A 21,263-nucleotide genomic window follows, 5' to 3' on the forward strand; every position below is an offset into this window, starting at 1 on the left:
GTCCTAAATGCAATCGATTCACTTCGTACTGATATAACAGCTGAACTGGTTACACTCAAGAAGGACATTTGTAACTCTGTGGATGCTGAAATCGATTCACTGGCTGAAAATCTGAGATCTGAAATCGCTGGAGTACGGACTGAATTACAAACTGATCTGCGATCTGTCAAATCCGAAACTGGGGATCTGGCGACCCGTGTGGAGACATTGGAGAGAGGGGCGAACCATTGGTCGGATGAGACTACTTCTCTGGAGACTAAACTACGAGACCTGGTTAATCAAGTGACTGTGCTGTCTGAAAAATGTGAGGATTTTTGAGGGGAGGTCACGCAGGAATAATTTGAGGATCATAGGCCTGCCTGAGGGGATTGAGGGACCGCGACCGACCGACTTCATCTCAGACCTGCTCAAAGACACTCTGCATCTGAAGGAGCGACCTCTGCTTGAACGTGCACACCGCTCCCTACAGCCGCCACCAAGACCGGGGGACAGACCTCGTCCCTTCATTGTCCGAGTGCACTTTTTCAGAGCCAAGGAGGACATAATGCAACGTGCAAGACAAGCGGGGCCCCTCCTCCACAACGGCCACAAGTTTATGCTTTTTCCCGGACTACACCACCGCTGTGGCGAAAAAAAGAGCAGCATTTGGTCATTTTACAAATACCAATCTTCTGAACTACAATTGTTATATTTTGAACGATGGGTTACAAGTTTACCGGCTGCTAACAGCCCTTATGTTTACAGTTTATTTCTGCATTCCTGCACTCTAGGTGCCGTTCAAAGCACCCTATCTGTTCCTTGTTTACTCATGTCTTATGGAATGGCTGATATATTTTGAACTGGGTCCTTCGTTTTGAGCTGTTTTTATTTGTTTACTTTATTGCTAAGTTTACTGGGCAATGATTCTTCATTTCACCAAGGTCTGAATGTAAGAAAAAGAGTAGTTATAAGCATCGTGTATACGTAGCCTTCATTTACAAAGTGACTCCACTTGATTTTTGTTTACTGTATTCATTTAATGATAACATTTTGCTTGTATTTAAATTGAATGGACCTGTTATATTCTGGAAATGTTCTACTATGTGTTCTCCCTTAGGTATGGCTCACTAATGCCCCTTAGTGCCTATATGGTTTTCATATTTTGCAATCTGGCAGGACTCCAATGTTTGTTAGGAGGTTTTGTATATGCAACAGTGTTTGCATGCCCCTGGTGGGGCGGGTGTTTGGGGAAAGGTTTTTTTTGGGAGGGGTAGACGGCATATTATGGATGATGTTTTTGGGGTTTTTTTTGTTTGTTTTTTTCTCTTTCTTTCTTCCTTCCCCCCTATTTTTCTCTTTTTCCCCTTCTTGCCCTTTTTCTTCTCCACAATGCCACAATCATTTTTCTCCACTAATTTCTTGATGATTAACATGTCCTCTTCTTATTTCATATCTCTCTCTGACTATTTCAATAGATATTCAAGCCATTTTCTCTCCAGTGGTGACATATGATACCACTATCATCAACACTCATATTGCATTTATCCAGGAAACACACCTTCATGACTTAGATCAGATTAGACTCCAATGTGGCTGGGTAGGCCAACTTTTTCATTCAAAATTCCTATTTAAATCTCGTGGTGCAGCTATTCTCATAGATAAAAATACTCCGTTCACAGCTTCCAAAATAGATGCAGACTCAAGCGGGTTCAGGTTATTTTAGCCAACGTTTATGCTCCAAATTCAGACGATGTACATTTCTTTAAAGATTTTTTCTCCCGCCTGCCTGACATTAACACACACAATTTAATCCTTGGAGGTGACTTTAACTGCGTCCTATCCACTAATCTTGATCGTAGCTCGCCGAAACCTCTCCCAATCTCTAAATGCTCCTCTATCATTAATACTTTCTTAAGCTCCTATGGGGTATCTGATGTTTGGCGTTTCCGGAACCCCTCAACTCGTGAATACTCATTCTTTTCTCATGTCCATAAGACCTTTTCTCGAATTGATTACTTTTTGCTAGACCACAAACTACTTCCATCAGTACAAAGCTGTAATTATCAGGCTATTGTGATCTCAGATCACGCCCCATTGACTCTTAAATTTACTTTACCAAATCAACCTGTATCTCACCGACCCTGGCGCTTCAATTCTCTTTTACTATCGGATGAGGCGTTTGTTAAATTTCTGACTGATCAAATTACTTCATTCTTAGAAATTAACCGAACCCCAGACATATCCATTGCAACTCTGTGGGAGACTTTAAAGGCTTATATGAGAGGCCAAATTATGTCCTATTCTGCTTACGCACGGAAATGTAAAATGCAGCGTATTAACATCTTAAAGGAGGAAATACTTAAACTCGACAGAACTTATGCCGCTTCCCCATCCCCTGAGCTATATAAAAAACGCCTGTCACTCCAAACAGAATTTGAAGTCTTGTCTACCGGACATGCAGAACGTCTCCTTTTGAAGTCACGCTCACATAGTTATGAGCAGGGAGAGAAACCGAGCAGAATACTTGCGCATCAGCTCCGTCAATCAGCAGCCCGTCAAACTATATCGAAAATTTGCACTCCTTCAGGTGAAGTTACTACCGATCATGACAAAATAAATAATACATTTCATGATTTCTATTCAAAATTATATACTGCTGAGCCCCCTAAAGATCAGCTGTTACTAGACCGCTTCTTCCACAATTTGGAGATCCCCTCAGTTGATCCAAACGTAAGGGACACATTTGAGAACCCTATTTCTGAAATTGAGATAACACAAGCAATTCGTGCCATGCAAAGTGGTAAGTCTCCGGGGCCTGATGGTTTTCCGTCAGAATTTTTCAAGACCTTTTTAAAGCCCCTCTCCCCACTACTGACCGAGATGTTCAATGAGTCGTTTATGACACACTCTCTCCCTCCATCACTGTGCGAAGCGTCAATTTCTGTGCTTCTCAAGAAGGGCAAAAACCCCCTTGACTGTGCGTCCTATAGGCCCATATCGCTCCTTAACACTGACGTGAAAATACTAGCTAAGGTGATAGCTCTACGTTTGGAAACAGTGCTCCCTGATATAATATCGCCAGATCAGACTGGGTTTGTCAGGAATAGGTACTCCTTCTTCAATACTCGCCGTCTCTTTAATATCCTTTATTCTAAGCCTTCTCAGACACCAGAAGTAGTACTCTCATTTGACGCTGAGAAGGCTTTTGACCGGGTGGAGTGGGAGTACCTCTTCTTTGCGCTGCAAAAATTTGGTTTTGGTGCTAATTTCGTATCCTGGATAAAATTGCTGTACTCTTCCCCACTGGCCTCTATACGCACAAATGATACGATTAGCTCACCCTTCCAGTTACATAGGGGAACTAGGCAGGGGTGCCCTTTAAGTCCCCTGCTCTTTGCAATAGCGATAGAGCCACTTGCAATTGCCCTGCGCAGTGACCACAACATACATGGTATCCTTAGAGATCAGATACACAAGGTATTACTTTTTGCGGATGATTTGTTAATCCTGACATCTGATCCTCTATCTTCTATTCCCAGAATTTTGAATTTGTTAAAACAGTTTGGGACCTTCTCTGGGTACAAATTAAATCTGCACAAAAGTGAACTAATTCCAATCAACGCAGCTGCTGATGAACTACCACTTAGCTCCCTCCCATTCAAGATCTCGCCCAGAAGGTTCACTTACCTGGGTGTTGTTGTAACGCGGGAATTTAGGGATCTTTTCAAATGGAACTTTCTTCCTCTGCTGGGCCGTATCAAGCTAGATTTGGAACGATGGTCTGGGCTCCCCCTATCTTTGGCAGGTCGCATTAATGCGGTTAAAATGAACATATTGCCTAAATTTTTATACTTGTTTCAGACTATACCACTTTACATCAAAAAATCATTCTTTTCTTCGTTGGATCAACTTATTTCATCCTTTATTTGGAATGGGAAAACGGCCCGGATACGCAAGGCTGTCCTTCAGAAACCGCGTGTAGCTGGTGGGATGGCCTTACCAAATTTCCAGCAATACTACTGGTCCTGCAATGTGAGAGCATTGTCCTTTTGGCAGACCAAAGTCATAGATACAGATACTCCGTGCTGGCTAGCACTAGAGATGTCCTCGCTATCTCAAACATCTTTACACTCTTTCCTCTGCTCATCACTTCCTATGGTCCACTCTGTATCCAAATTTACTACTAATCCAGTTATATGTGATTCAGTCAGGATTTGGAAACAATTTAGACATGCCTTCAAATTCAAAGACCCGCCTTTTGCTTCTCCAATCTCAAAAAATCCGGCCTTTCCCCCCTCTATTTCTGACCATGCCTTTGAGATTTGGAGTTTAAAAGGTATATGCACCCTGGAAGACCTATTTATAGGGGGTACTTTTGCTTCCTTTAATCAGCTTTGTGAGAAATTTAACTTGCCAAGAACTCATTTTTTTAGGTATCTACAGGTCCGAGATTTCACTCGCTGCAAATTCGGTCAATTTCCAGCCTCTCCATCCAAAAATAAATTAGACAACATCCTTGATCTTAACCCTGCGAGAAAGGGCTTCATTTCTAAACTCTATGATACAATCAATACCCTTAGCCCGGTACCCCTTGAACCTCTCAAAACTCGGTGGGAGAATGATATGCAGATGTCTGTGTCAGAGGAAACCTGGGAGCTGGTGGTAAAAAGGATTCACTCCTCTTCAATATGCTTGAGACACAGTGTTATTCAATTTAAAGTGGTTCATCGCCTTCATTACTCTAAAGAAAAATTAGCTAAGATTTATCCTGAGCTAGACTCACCCATTTCTGGAAATCCATATTTGATGCTTTAGCCACTATCCTCCAATACCCACTAGAACCTTCTCCCTTGAGTGCAATTTTTGGGGTCGTTCCAGCTGGTGCACATCTACATGCCACTCAGACAAATGTGGTGGCATACACCACCTTATTAGCAAGGAGGTTAATACTGTTTAAATGGAAGGAGGCCTCCCCTCCTACTTATGCTCATTGGATTAAAGATGTTATGCAGTCATTAAAACTAGAAAAGATTAGATACACTGTGAGAGGATCTATATCCAAATTTTATTCAACTTGGGAACCGTTTCTAAACTTTGTGGAGAAATCGGATGCTCAATTACTTGCTGAAATCCATTAACCTTTACCCCCCCCCTTTTTTTTTCCTTTCATATTTTTTCTTTTATTTATTTTCTTTTATTTTATTTTTCTCTCTTTCTCTCTCTTTTTAATTTGGGGTATATCCATCTGCTGAATGACTTGCCGGACGGGGCGGGACTACAAGGGGTGGGTGATGATAACTATAGTGCCTGTTTCAGAATTTGTATTGCACTTTTGTATACTGAAAATAAAATAAACCTTGTTTAAAAAAAAAGTGGGCTCAGTCTCAGATCTACTCAGATTACTTTTTGCCGCTTTAGAATTCATATCAGAACAAAGGCCAACAAGGCCTCCTGAGACCCAGCACATTGACTTGTGTCCTGTGTAGTGGACATTTTGTTTACATGCATCTTCTTTTGCTCTTTGGAGTTATTCTATCAATCCCTGCTGTTCCCGTAAAGAGGACATCCTGGGCTTTCCAGTGAGCGGAAAGTGCATTTTATGGAAAGAGGAGCAGTAAGTCATATATTAGTTATCTATTGTTTTGGGTTTTTTCACCATAATAATAATAATAATAATAATAAATCAAACTTATATAGCGCTTTATGCGGTGCTCAAAGACGCTTTACAATTTCCCTATTTGCCTATTTCCCTATTTAAAACTATGAAACAAATGTTTATAAGTTATAAAAGGTTAAAAAACAAACAAACAAAAGAAGACAAAAACAAAGGTTAAAACATGACGAGTCCAGTGGGAGCTAGGAGTTGAAGGCTAGTATGAAAAGGTATGTTTTTAGTGCAGATTTGAAAGAGGAGAGGGTTGGGGAGATTTTGATGTGAGGGGGGAGTGAATTCCATAGGGTGGGGGCAGCAACAGAGAAGGCCCGATCACCCCAGGTCCGGCACTTAGTCCGGGGGACTTGTAGCAGGTTGGCAGAGACGGACCTGAGGGATCGGGAGGGGGCGTGGTGATGAAGGAGGTCAGCAAGGTAGGGGGGTGCTAAGTTGTTGAGGGCCTTGTAGGTGGTGAGGAGGATTTTAAAGTTGATTCTGTGTTTGATTGGAAGCCAGTGAAGTTCACGGAGGACAGGTGTGATGTGTTCTCTGGAGCGGGTACCGGTGAGGAGGCGTGCAGCAGAGTTCTGGACGTATTGGAGTTTATTGAGGACTTTGGTGGTGGTGCCGTAGAGAAGACTGTTGCAGTAATCGAGCCTTGATGTAATGAAAGCATGAATGAGTGTCTCAGCAGCGGTAGTAGACAGGTTGGGGCGGAGGCGGGCGATGTTTCGGAGGTGGAAAAAGGCGGTTTTGGTGATATGGTTGACATGGGGGAGGAAGGAGCGAGTGGGATCCAGGATAACTCCAAGGTTACGGATTTTGGTGGAGGGGGTGATGGTGGTGATAATGATAATGATAATCATATCATGGCAATCATATGATATTGTTAATTAACATGTTTGGAATGACATATTTAGTTTTGAAAGCATTCAATTACATGTGTTTTGAAATAATAGCCCTTTTATGAATGTCCATTATAGTGAACACTATGACCATCTTAATGTATTTAATGACTGTAAGAGACAGAACTAAAGCAGAGAGGATTCTTTACAAGACAATTCAGTTTTGGAGCTGTCAGATGACGGAGAGAGATGAGGATGAGTTTGAACATTGTAAACGGAGCTCTTTCAACCATAGAGGAAGTACTGCAACTGTCCTCATGATCTGTGGAGATCAATTCCTCAACATTAACATTTCCTCCCTCTGGCTTGAATACTTAACTAGCTGAAAGATTTGATGGGCTGTCCCATTACCGTTTTGAAAATTCATCATATTTTTATTTCCTGCTTCTAGTAAGAAGAAGAGAGTAATACAAAATATAGTAATGTCACTAATGAGTGGAGAAAGGAACCGTTTTAGTAAAAGCCAGACTGTAGTCAAGTTGAGTGTTGGCGATATTAATCATTATTTATATCTTTAATTTAAATAATGGACAAGTTTTGTTGGCCACAGTGATTTCATTGATACAGTGCAGGCTTTCAAATATTACAATTTGGGGGACTGATGCAACCCAATCCAACCCACACACATCCTGCTTACACTTAAGAATAACAGTTTTCATAATGGTTTAATTAATTTATCTATTAAGCTGTGAGCCTAACTGATAGACTTGTAATTTAATTTAATCGAGTAGCATTTTGACTTTCATTCACAATTTAGTTGCTCTTTTTGTAGTGTGAGTTACATGTTTACATGAAAGACATAAATAAAAGAAAGAGAAATATTGCATGGACACACAGGAACAGAAAGCCCAGACTCTAAGAAACAATCTTCAGGAGATTTCATTAGTGGGACCCTTAAGAGCCCAAATAAAAGATCAAAGGATAACATTTCTTCCATTCTAGTGTACAGATGCAAAAAACAACCATGGTAGCAAAGTGCTGATTCCCCCCTGTGTTGCCTGTTGCTATATTTGCCCTGAGCGGCACAGGGAGGCTGGGAAAGACGAGGAGGAGACACAAGCATGACACCTTCAATTACAGACTTGGACTTGACAGCCCCTGTCTCCTGTTCTCCCTCCTCTCCTCTCTTCTCTTCCCCCACAAGAGCGCACAAGGTGAGAACACTGCAAATGGAGCGCCAAAGAATGTGTATGCATGTATGTAATAAAAACACACAATGAAAGAGGTTGGGAGGTTTGCGTGCGTGATTGCACATACTGCATGTGCACTGATGTGTTTGGAAAAGCAGCTGTGTCTGCAGTAATTCCTGCTTTAAGACAGGAAGGAGAGTTTTTATAAGAGTAAGAACAAGAGAGAGAGAATTTATACTAACCAGTAGTTTATCATTATTATTATGGTAGCTGGTCAGAAATATAGACATCTGGTATTATACATAACGAATGTGTGTGTGTGTGAGAGAGAGAGAGAGAGAGAGAGAGAGAGAGAGAGAGAGAGAGAGAGAGAGAGAGAGAGAGAGAGAGAGAGAGAGAGAGAGAGAGAGAGAGAGAGAGAGAGGGAGAGAGAAAAAATTCTTCACTGAAGGTCTGCATCAATCCTTTTAATGCCTGGAGTTTTATCCGGACATATGACTGAGTCTTAGATATTATCAATCTGCATCATCAGCTTGCATTTATATGACATTAAAGCATATCTGTTACTATTTGATGTTTTTATGCACACATACATATTTATATATGAAAAACAAGCTTACTTTCCATAAAAGTAGATGAGGTCAACCAATTATAGATCATTCAAGCCGATAATCAACTAGACAAAAAAAAAAACCCAAAACACCTGTAAATGAGCAGCATGATGAACTCATTAAAATTTCAGCACACTATCAGCTCAGTGTTTACTGTAAACTTACATGTAGGTACACATTTGCATATTTTAATTTTGTTGTTTACAGCAGGGAATCTGTTTCTTGTGGTAAATACATAGACAGATGGACAGTCAGGTAAAAAGGGAGCGAGGTGTGACGATGACTAAGAGCTGCGCTGCAGTCTCTTACTGGGTGACCCTCAAACGGCACAACACACACATGCACATACACATACACACACAGCACCACAGGAGCAGGAAGAAAGAATGTACGCTTCAGAAAACTGGCACACATTTTCTCTAACCCTCTGCCTCTCCCTCACTCGCCCTGGCTCCCTGTCTCCCTGCATCTTTGTCCTTGCACAGAAATAGCAAAAATATTACTCTGAGGTTGGGAAAGTCCCATGTGTCCATACCAGACACACACGCCCTGCTTCTACCCCTATTATGTGTCTTTTAGTTACTTTTTATCTGCACCTTTCTCGTCTCTTTTTTCAGAGCCTGGTTTTGTCTTTCCCTCTGCCCACCAATATGAGTGAGACTTGCTTAGATCTGTAGTGACTTAAATTAAATGTAGTGGGAGAATAAGAATAAAACAGACAAGTAGCCAGGTAATTCAGAGTGCTTAAACCAGAAAACTGATGTGAGCAACACTTTTGATTGCTGCGGAGGATTGCCTCTCCTTTAATGCTGAAAATACAACAACAAATAGAGAACAGCTCTTTCCTGCTCGGTATTGAAGACTATACACAATGGCGCTATGTTATGGTTATTGATTTTCAACCCACACTGACATTTCTGAGGATCGACACCCCAAGGACCCTCAAGTGTCATACCTGACGACAAACCAGTCACACATGCACGCTATGAAACACAGATGAGCTCAGCTAGCTCAAAATCCCCTGATTGCACATTGTGTTCACCTTATGTGGGTCAAGACTGATATCTCTTAAACCATTCCCAAAATAGCTGCGGGTGTAATCACCACAGAATTCATTAAGCACAGCTGGAGCGGTAACACATGTAGAGGTGAGCACTCCTGCTCTAAATTCCCCCAGGAAGACTCTTTCCAGCCAGCACAGACAGCACACACACTTTCTATATTGATCGATTCACCAAGAGTTTGAGAGAGGAAGTGACACTGAGCGTATTATATGTTGTCATGGCAACAGATGGTTTAGGTAGGTCTAGATGAACAAATCATGGTTAAATGTCTGACACTGGAATTTAGGCCTTCAGTTATGTGCTGATAGTGTTTTTATATAAAGCACTGCTGCACCATCTATAATGGATGAAGGTTCAACCTGCTGCCATCTTTCACCCCGTAAAGCCCCGCTGAGACAAGGCACAGGCTACTCCAGCTTCTCTCTGAGAGGAACACAGAAATCAGGTGACCATTACGTAACACACTTTCCACTATGAGCCTACACTGTGTCAGTCTGTGCAAGGGTCAAATAATCCAAGACAAATGCATTGCATGATGTCAGGAATCTGTGTCTCCTCTTGGTGCCATTTTTTTTTGAAACTGCACATATTAAATCACAATGCTGTGATAGCTCCTGTCACTCCCTACTGTTATTTAAGCACATAGCACAAAACGAATGCAGCCACACATACGTTTTTTGAATATTCACATTTTTCCACTACCTCCATTTCACTTCTATAAGATTTCTCCATCCAAGCCCTCTCCAATTTCTCTTTTGTCTTTGTTTGTAAAGACTGAGGTTATAAGGGAACAGCATGTGTCATCTTATTACACTGTATTGTGCCTCAGCAAAACACACAGGCAGCTCCCTGACAATTAACTACCCACTCTCAACTGAGCAATGCTGCACAGGCTCCAAAAAGACCCCTTTTTAATGTCACCAGATGACATTGTGTTATGCAAGCAAAACATTGTGACATGATCTGCCGAGACAGTTTGTTAAAATGAAAATGTTGCACTTGTGGCGGTCACTGCGGCCCTAAAAATCGGGGCAGAGTCTGTCGTGAATCGGATATGCTTCCCTCCCCATTTAAATGTGCTTGAGGGTGCAGTCACCAAGAGCTGTTGGTGGTGCGCTATACTCATATCTTGATTTATACATGCCTTGTAAGATCAAAAACTACCCAGACAGGCTCACAAATGCATTGTCACAGTGACTGAGGCCCATTTCATTTGTATAAATGGAAGCTGAAGAGGCAATGCCAAGCTCCATGTTGAATCATCATTTAAGGATTATTTGGAAACAAGGGGTGTTTTGTGTTATGTGTTTTTTAAAGGGAAGTGCTCGCCTGGGGTTTTCGAGTTGGCAGAGATTTGGCACATCACAGGCAGAGCGAGGGCTAAGTGATGTTACCATGGTAACCTTGGCACACCATGCTGGCATGTCTGGCAAGAGTTTACAGTAGCTCATGGGGATGATGAAAAAGATATAGAGAACTTATGCTGTCAGTCCAAGATTTTGTGACAGAGAAGGCTGAGGACACAGCACACGTTTTGTGTGTGAGAGGCATCTGAGTGGAATTCTGGGAACTGATCACCACACATACATTTAACAAGGAATATTGTATGTGCCTACATGCACCCACGCAGCCCCTGCAAGGCTAAGAGACCCCACAACTCCACAATCCATGTCTTTGAACAATGCATAATGAGACAAGTAAGTTAAACCTGCAGTGCATAACTTTTACATATAAATGACCATCCATTACCTTCAAGCCAAACAAGTTCATACAATGCTGATTAAGTATTGTGTGAACCGCCAAACAACTGCCAGACAAACTAACATATTTCACAGTATTCTGGAGTTTTTAAACTGGTGTCGAGTTTGATATTGAGGCACTAGCAGAGAGGTGCCCAATAAGCTAAGATCATCAGCATTTACTGCCAAACTTCTGAAAATGCCATTAATGTTTGCGACAGCAAATGCCATCAGCTGATAGGGATACATACAGGTATCCATTAGTCTTATAGCATTGTAGAACTTTCCAGTAGGCAGTTACTGTGTGGGAGGGGGCGTGTGCTGTTCATTACTAAGGGCAGGTGTTTAAGTTTCGTTTTCATCATTACACTAATTGTCAGGACCAGTACGCTTGTTGGTAAGTAAGGAACAATAGTGGTAATATTTCTAATTGATTTCTAAGAAAATACTGTGCTCATAATCTTTGTGGTGAAGGAACACACCCAATGCAATGATGGAGCTCATTGATGTGTTTATTGTTGGATCAGTTCATTGTTGTTTTGGCTCTGCACATGAGATTTGTTAAAAATAAGAAAAATAGAAAAAATCATCAGCCATATTCTCCAGAGTACCTCTGAATGCAAAAGTGTAAATCAACCGGTACCCTCCTTACTTCTCACCACCAACATTCATTCTTTCTAACTCCATATCATCTCTCCTCCTCTTTTCTCTCTCTTAAGGAGTTTAAAATAAGAGCTCTTTGTCTAGCACCCAGACTGTGGCAATCCCTTTACACTGACAAACATGAAGGTCTTGTATCGCTCCGTCTCAATTGGTGCAAACTGGAATGCAGATCAAAAAGCCTTTTGGGCACGGGCTGTTAAGGCTACAATTTAATTTGACAAGCCATCAGTGCTGACAAAGGATGGCTAGAGCCAATAATACAGTGTGAGACTTTGGTGGCCTTGGAAGCACACATGCAGTGCTTTGAGCTATTGCAGAGTACTGTATGTTATTTTAATTTGTTGAATATAGCTGCGGGGGGCACGATGTACAGAACAAGACCAAGGGACCACAATCACCAAGACTGGATGATATCTGTGGGAGTTCGCCATACACATCTGCTGGCTTGGCTTGACTCAGTGCATCAGCTCAGCATGGCGGGATATTTGCATTTCCATCACAACGGGGCTACCTGCTTGAAGGCACGTTTTTAGCTGATGACGTGCTTGTCTTGAGTCAGTGGTGTTTAAAAGCATGACCTTTTAATACAGTAGCTGTTTACTCAAGCCCCTATGAAGTATGCTGGACTGTGACTAGTGGTCAAAAGAGCAGCATCACAACCATTTACATTTAGTCATTTAGCAGACGCTTTTATCCAAAGCGACTTACAAGGGAGAATAACATTCAAGCTACATTGCAACAGAGACATTAGTATAACAATAAATAAATACTGCTAAGTAGTGCTAAGTAGTTGTAAGTTAAGAGTGCTAAGTAATTGTAAGTTAAGAGAGAAGGTACTCTCTGAAGAGCTGGGTCTTCAAGTGCTTCTTAAAGACAGAGAGGGAGGCCCCTGCTCTGGTGGTTTTTGGCAGCTCGTTCCCAGCGAAATGACCTGTTTCACTATCAGAATTTGATCCATTCGGTCCAATAACATTTGGAAAGCCTAGGAGAGCAATATCATGAATCATTTTATCCCATTTTAATTAAAGATGGGTTAAACCTGAAGCTGGCTTGTCTCCGAATGATGACGAAACCCATCTGACTTCACTGTAAACCAGCTTGGAGGTGGGTCGGACGCGATTTGAGCCAACTTCAGAGATGGTGCATCTTAGGCACAACTCGGCGCAACTCGGTGACTGGTAATGGAAATCAAGGAGGCATGGTTTGACTCTGCATGGTGAAGAGTGCCTAAAGACTACTGGTAAAATAAAATACTCATAAAAACAGCCCAGAGTAGCTGTCACCATGACATCAAAATGGAAATGGCCCACTTTGTTGCTAGTGTCGAGTGAGGAGTGGAGAGGAAGGGGAACATGAAGGGAGACAGAGACACACAGAGAAGGAGGGGGAAAACAGAGAGACCCAACACTCAATAGTAAAAAGGGACATTTTGAAAGTGGAGCAGAGACAAGCAGAGGCAGAATTACACATAATTATCCCGGCCAGCTTAGCTTCCACTCTTGGTGTAATTAATGCCATTCAGCTGGGTAGAGGGTTTAACATCGTTGATATATTACAGAGTTTTTCCATGATTTCTCCACATTCAACAAGCCTATTTTAATAAATCCCAAGCAGACACTTCTTATACTCAACGCTGAGATTGCTGACTTTCATGAGATATCATAAATGATGTTTCAGGTGAACTGAAAGATGCAAGATTTTAATGTCATTCAAGTGACCTGAAAATCATTTAAAATATTTTAGTGGCGAGTCTGAAGCACAAAGTCAGATGTTCTTCCGTTACTGCATAGTATTTCACTCACAATACATTCTAAAATGTATTTAATGAGAATTTTAGCATTTGACTTTGTTGCTCTTCCAGGTGCTTATCATTAGGCTAGCTGTAAAATCTAATTTGCCAGTAAAATAACATTTGAACCATTGTTCAAATATTTCAGGAAAAGAGGGTCAATAGTATTCAGAGTTTCTTAGTTGCACTTTTTCTATTCTTTGTATTTTCTTTTTTCTTCTTTCCACTGATGATTTTTTCAGAAGGCAGCGAGTAATGCTTATAATAAACAAGCTTCACTTTCTGGCATATATGAGTGATTAAATAAAGAAATAATAACATATTTAAATTAATGGATTGTCTTACTCATGTTATTTCCCACAAATGTGGCAGGATGAATAGTAAAGTACCACGGAGTGAACGCCCACAGAACACTGAGTAGGATATTCACAATTTGTTAAAAACAAATCCATAATAAAGACTTACTTTTGGTTTTATAAAGTAACTAAAGCAAGATTTAATAACTTAACATATTCAGGCCATCTTTAAACGCAGAGCAGAGCACAAGGACCCTTCAAATCTCTTCACTGGAGAGGAGCAGTACTAGGACTTGCCTGTCTTTGTGTAAGATGTTTATTGTTTGGGGCTCCCCATCAGGAGTTGCACAGCTTTTGCTCTCATGTTCCAACACCCCCACACTTCTGCTCCTTGATTGATTAATGAGGTCCAGTGCTTCATTCTGAGCGGAGGAAGAGATTGGCTCTACACCTACGCAGCCATTAGGGCTCATTGACGGTCAGGCATGTGTCAGCCCTCGTCATGCTAACTGACACATACATGATGTCGCCCACAGGGGCAGCAAATGTCTCAGCAAGTGGTGGAGCAGCCTACACACAACACCCTCATCTGCGCACATGATAAAGATCTCATCATTATCACTTGATGAAAAGTAAATACTTATGAGAGTAGGCATGTTGGCTGCATTGGTATGCAAATGTATTTCAAAAACAACAAACTGGGCCGGTTATATTTATGTAGATTACACCATGGAAGCAAAGAGCGGACTTTAGAAGACATAGAAACAGCATCGAGAACATAATGGCAATAACAAAGTGAGCAAACTGTCCGTCTGCCGTTCTGAAAGGTTCTCGAACAAAATACTTGCTTTGTGACTGAAGTGAGAGAAAAATGTTCTTTGGTGTTCGATACGTAAAATTGATTTTTTTAATCCACATGACTTCAAATGAATTTGCCTATATCCTAAACTCACAACATTGTCAAGGTTTTAAAGACACCATGAGGTAAAAAAACTAAACAAAAATTGCTCTACTCATATTTCGCTGAGGAAATTGCTCCATTATTTCCTGGTCTTATGTCAAATATATTTGTATATATCAAAATCATTCTCCTATTCCTGTAAAACATTTAAATATTTATGATAATTTGTGTTTAAATTAGAGGTGTGCACATGAGTTGTCCAGTCAAGTAAGACATGGGGCAAATAGCTGACCCTGGCTATCGTACCAAATAACTCAGGGCTGTTTTCATTAGATGTCAGTTGGTATGTATGGTAGAATGTATGTATGATTTACTGTAAATGTTTTCTTTGTCACATGTAAATATTGTTTGTATGTTCTGTATGTATCATTTTTTGTATTGTATGTTTTTGGGTTTTTTTGCATTTAAAAAGAGAAAAAAGGGGGAAAAAAAGATGTCAGTTGGTAAAAATGTTATTTATGTTTCCAAAAGAACATGGTTGTGCTCTAATTTGTTTATTTCTCCATCCTCCTCCTGATCCAAAAACATGGATGAGTGAAGTGTAAATAGAGGTTAACAGTCTGTATTTACTAAACCACACCCACTTTGAGGGATCCAATCAAATCTAGACTGATTTAAATCACTGTAGTAACTAAACTCTGCAGAAATATTCTGTTTCACTCATCACATTACAGAAGATAAAGACGCTCTAAATTCTGTTTCACTGTGACCATTAGTCAATCTGATCCAAATGTAATTACTAGCTGACTTCTGCACACTCAACAATCAGATATCATCACTAAGACAGAACTTGGCCACAGTTTGCCATTACCTAGATATAATATCCAGTCCACTACTTTTCAATCTGCTCTCTTTCATCTACTAGTAGTCACACCGTTTTTCTTTATCTCTGCCAAAACTCTGCAGCAAGAAGACAGAATGTGTAAAAAGCCTCTTTGACTTCAGCATCTCTCTCACTCACACACTTCCACCCATGCAATTGCAAATCTCTTGTGTTATTTAGTCTTGTGGTTATATGTTCACCTTTGCCTCCTTCTTAGCTTCTTTCCACCCTCTAAATTCTTTTGTGTTCTCCCTCTTCTTCTTTCTATACTTCCAACCTCCCTTCCCTCCATCTTTCGCCTCTCTCGTGTCCAGACTTGGTGCTCTCTTTCCAGCGATGGGTTCTCAACTCTCCAGATGGCACTGTAATTTCCACAGACGCTCTACTTCAAAGGCCAGAGAGGAGGGCGAGGACCATGGTGGTGAGTGAGCCAACACTGAAACACACTCATTCACTTTCACACCACTGGTTTCAATGAGATGCTTTTGGAGAGGCAGTTATAATAATAGTCCAGTATAGTAATATAATGGCATGCCTAAAAATCTAAGCAGGAATATGTGACTAATTAAAGATATACAATAAATGTAACCTTCATGAAATGTGAATGTTTACAAGAAGTAAGGCTTCAGGGGGATAATATTTGGTTTTGAATCTTAGATAATTTAACAATAAATATACAGTATCATAAACAGACTTATCTAACTGAAACAGTCATTTTGCAAGATTCCTTTTTGACACAAAATACATGAGTCATGAACAAATGAAAAGAAAAACACACAATGAAAGAGAGTGGGACTAAAAAATAAAAGGCACACAGTTAGAGGGAGAAAGGGGAAGGCTACTGACATCCAAGTTGAGTGTATAATGGTATAGAATATACAAGAGATACAAAGACTTCTCTAAAATGTACACTAAATAGCTATGCTGTATAACCAGTGTTCTGTACCATGAATTATAAGGTAGAATGTATGAATTACAATGTTTTTTAACTATATCAAGAATCACATCTTTTTAGTTTTACCTGTGGTGAATATATAACCATTCCTGGATATTTACGAAAATGCCAGTAAATATGAGGCTGCTCAACAAAGAGGCATTATGTATGATCTTGGATATTAAGTGATTCATTCATCTGCAATTCTGTAATATGCACCCTACATATGGAGTTTATTCCCTATCTTAATTCAAGAGCATATTAAATGGATTTGAGAGCAGTATTTATTGATTTCATGCTCAGATTTTGTGATATTTTCTCTCAAAACTCTGCTCTCGCGCTCAAATTTGCTCTGTGCATGCTCACACTGTGTCCTCGCACTCGGTTACAACACTGATCGTGCAGATTTCCTGTGTTCAAACTCGAGTTCTTCCTCTCGTGCTCAGGGAGCTTGTGCTCACGGATCTCTGCTCTGCTCTCTGATTTTTTGTGGATCAAAGCTGTAAACCAATAGAAGGCCGGCTAGTATTGACCAATCAGACTGTCCCTGTTTGTTTACGGGTGCGTTCGCTGCTCTTCGAGGAGCGTCGCATACGGGCGGGCCCTCTTTCAGCCGGGTTTATCCACTCCTGACCTCCGGTGCTGTAATAAATGTGGTTTCTTTCATTTTTTTGACAAGGAGACAAAGTATTTGACTTCCTGCCTTAGAGAGCCAGTTCTTAGAGGTTCAATTTTTGAACTTTGTGCATGAATAATACGCTGAGTTTGCATTCACAAAGGGAAATATACACCATCACTTCACAGCAATTAACTTTTAAGTTAATGTCCCAATTTGCCCATGGGTAGTCTGACTTGCAGAAACATGTAAAGACAATCAGAGCACCCCTGTAGCCAAATGGTTACTGCAGATGCCAGCTGAGCCAGGGGCCTCTCTTAAATGTCTCTCTAGGGCCCCTTTTTTTCTCTGCTCCTTCATTGCCCACTGTCAAAAAAAATCTTTAAAAAACATGTAATGACAATCAAGTATCCAATGTCTCCAATCAATTATAACACATACAAAAGCATATGCCTCCATCCCATGAAGAAAATAAAGAATCCTCTACATCAAGGTCTCTTGAGATGATCCAGCTATAAGATTTTTTTAAAAATCAATGCATTTCCTATAAACATTCTGCAAGAACAATCACTGTCTATATCCAAGAGTGTGCTTCTGTCAGCCCACTTTCATGATGTATTAATGGTCATCAGCAGCATATCAAACTGCATTGTCAAACATTGGACTCATATACAGTATATGTTTCATCTGATGAAAATAAGGATGTAGTTATATCATTTCATGAAAAAGGCACATGAATTTAAACTATAATTACTTTTTCACAAGCACACAAATGCAACAGACATGGACACACAACATATCCACCCCAGGAGTTAAGACAACTTCGCCTGCCATACCTATGGTAATTATTTTTATTCATTCAAGTTGAGATTTCCACCTTAAAAATACACATAAGTTATACAGTCCTGGCCTTCCTGACATGATGATTAAGCCTTTTTAGTGTGCGTGAGATCACACTTTTACTCACTCTCAGTAATCTTGTCACATGTAAAGCGTGTGGCAATTGAGGTGATGCATCTATTTATGTACTAGTGTATATGCAAATTGAGCTGCAACGACGCCTTCAGAATGTAACATATCTTTCATGAATAAGACTTAATACATATTACATACTATTTCCATAAACTTCAGATTCCATCCAGTATTTCCTCATTTCTTTTACATTACATTTTTGCCTTGTGTCTACAAGCCCCTTCTTCTGGTAATCTAACATTTATTTCACTTCAGTTATCCCTGTTATACCTCTTATACTCTTTTCATCTTTGTCTCACTCTCTGTTGGCCCTTTCCTTTGCCATTCTCCACCTTTGCTGCTACAGTATCAGATGTGTAGAGCAGTGGTTCTAAAAAAATTTCATATCAAAGAAAAACTGACACAAATAAGACCATGGACCCCCATTTGATAAAATGTTGTCCCAGGGTCCCCAATCTAATCGAGTGTTTTTGTGAAAATAAATAATTCCCCTTTTTGTTGGGAAGAAAAAACTAATCACACAATGTTTTAGTATAAATCACACTGAGCATGTTTAGAAGACTGAATTTCACACTGAAATAATGGGTGACATTGCCTAGCTGCCACACCTGTTGCTCATTTGGACATTGCTCTTTCAGCAGCTGTTGCTAATGGTCTTCGTTAAATAAGACCTGGAGCACCAGTATAAAAGAGACACAAAGGGTTGAATCATAAGGTCACAGATTGTTCTCAGGTCTTGTTAGTCCCACTTGTTGATCTGTCTCAAACCGTAGCTACTGAGGAGTACAGGGTGCTGCTGCTCAGCTAACAGCCATGGCTCTTGGACTCCTGTTGTGGTATGTTTTAATGAAGTTATGTGTAAGTATATTCATGAAATCTTCATATGAGACATTAATCAACTTTTTTTTTTTTACTTGCCACTTTTCAGGGTTTCCTGGATTTGTTCTCTACTGTTTAATGGCAGTGTTGGTTGGCCTGCTGTAAAAGGTAATGACTGCCCCTTTTTGATTTCCACATTGAGCCTCAGAAATATTTCTTTCTTTGCCTTAACTGCTAATTTGACAGGTTATGGATATCGATTCAAGGCTGACACACGTAACCTTGGGGATGATCAAGACACGGTTTTGAACTCCCCTACACTTGATTGGCAAGCTGCAAACAACCGTGGGACTGGCTATAACAAACCCTCAGTTGTAAAGTTTGTTCCAACTAGCCAAAATCTGCCAAACACACCCAGTGCTCATGAGGTAGAGAAAGTTGTTAAGGTTGAGTCAAGAGACTGGAAGCTGGGAAACCTTGAAAATCCAATTCTCTTTCCTTTAAAACCCAACAAGCGGTTGAGTGACCCAACAAAGCCTCAGTCATCAGTAAGTGTTGCTTCTACAAACAGTGCTGACTTCTCAACACTGGTGGCTCTACACAGAATGCTAGTCCCACTGCCTATGTCTTTACTCTGTCCTTCTGTCACTTTTCAGGCTTCTAACTCTGAATCCTGGCAATCGGAATTGATGAGTGATGCTGGTGTGTTGGAGAATGGTTTTGGTTCCCAAAATCAGAACTTTAACACTGGCTCTAATACAGATGCAGGTGACTCAAATTACAACGCTCATCTTGTCTTTGAGGAAGTCTTCAAGTTTCCCTCAAATACTGATGGCTTATCTGATCCACGTTATAATGAAATCTCCAATACTGTGGGTGGTTATAGAAAAGTTAAGAAACTGGGGTTTTCACCTGGTACCTCCACACGAGAGAACCCCTCATTCCAGACTGGTCTCTCCAAAGTAAGAGACCGCCCTGCCTTGTTTTCCAAGAAGGTGAGCCCCTACTCAAGCTTTAAAGGACTGAAGCTTGACTTCAGCCGACCAGGACGGAATATCTTCTCTTGGTTTCAACAACAACCTTTCTTCACAACTCAAAAAGATGAGGTTTCCCGGAGAGTGAGTGAGCCAGTCATTCCAAGCTATATTGTCCAGTCCAGAAATGGCTACTGGCGAAATGGGCGTCTCTTTACCAAATCAAGCTACTCCCCAGAATTCCCTTCTCCAAATGTCAGCTCAAACAGTGTCAAAAGTGCTTCACCCAGTAAAACAGCTGCCTCTAAAGGTGTGAAGAAGCTGGAAAGCTATGAGGAACCTGGAAAGGTATGTCTACTACAAACTGCTCTGCTTGCTGAGAAATGTTCAAATGATGCCTAATTAACTGTTTTGTCTTCCAGAAGCAAATGGGAACCAGCAACACCATGGACATGTTGTATGGGGTCAAAATGTAAAATCAATAAAATGTGAACCTTGTCATGTTACTAATGGCTTTCATTCTTGGTAACAAATACTGAATTATACAAGAGTCGTAGTTGTAAACATATACATATTCACAAATCCATTGACGTTAGCCAGAGAATCAAACAACTGGATGTTTAAACTAAGTCAACGTGCAGTTTTCTGCTAATCAAGTTTGGGGCTGTAACATTACAGGAGAGGTTGCGCAGGGTTTGTTCCTTGGTTCAGACTATTATGATTATGCCTCTGTCACAATGAACTTATACACACACGCACACACCCACACAAGTGGTTTACCTTGGCATTGAAATCCTTGTTTTCCAAATCCCCTGCAACAAAAACACGTTAACTCAGTTTTGGTAGGCACAGTGGGCTATTTACCACATCGTGAAAATACAGAATACTCAAACTTTTTTTCTTTTAAATTAATGGGGAAAATGCACTAAAAGATGGTCTGTATGAATTTCAGAACAGGATGCTTACCATATGAAGTCTGTACAGTGGCTGCAGAACGTCGGCTGCTTGAAAAACCTCGCAGTAAATTTGTGGTTTTTCACTTCATGCACATTTTTCTGTCGCAAAGCACCTTTGCGAGCGAATCGATTCCCAACCCCAGCTGAGTCACTATAATGCAAAAGATGGTCAGCCATAATGGGGGGGGGGGGGACAAAACAAAAAACTAAACAGCCACAACTTCGTGTTCAGTCCGGTTTCTCTGAGGTTCTTGATTGTTCACAGCTCTTGGTGCTGTGCCCTGTGGAGCGCTCTCGACACCGCACACCTCCCTTCTGCCTGGACTACAGCTGAGCGCTTCTTTTTCATTCAAAGTGACGTCGGCGAAGTTTGCCTTCA

General features: G+C 40.7%; 1 protein-coding gene across 2 annotated transcripts in view; it reads right to left on the bottom strand.

The window, feature by feature from the left end:
* The window catches only part of prkcab (protein kinase C, alpha, b), a 103,963-nt gene extending 82,902 nt beyond the window's left edge, over window positions 1-21,061 (bottom strand). For both annotated transcript variants that reach the window (XM_062438530.1, XM_062438529.1), the window contains exons 1-2: window positions 20,895-21,061; window positions 20,709-20,740 (exon numbers count right to left, since the gene is read on the bottom strand). In XM_062438530.1, coding sequence (XP_062294514.1) covers window positions 20,709-20,740; window positions 20,895-21,061 — 199 coding nt within the window. The remainder of the gene's footprint in view (window positions 1-20,708; window positions 20,741-20,894) is intronic.
* Between the last annotated feature and the right edge of the window lie 202 nt (window positions 21,062-21,263).

This window comes from Scomber scombrus, chromosome 18 (genome assembly GCF_963691925.1).
Source record: "Scomber scombrus chromosome 18, fScoSco1.1, whole genome shotgun sequence".
Classification (NCBI taxonomy): domain Eukaryota; kingdom Metazoa; phylum Chordata; class Actinopteri; order Scombriformes; family Scombridae; genus Scomber; species Scomber scombrus.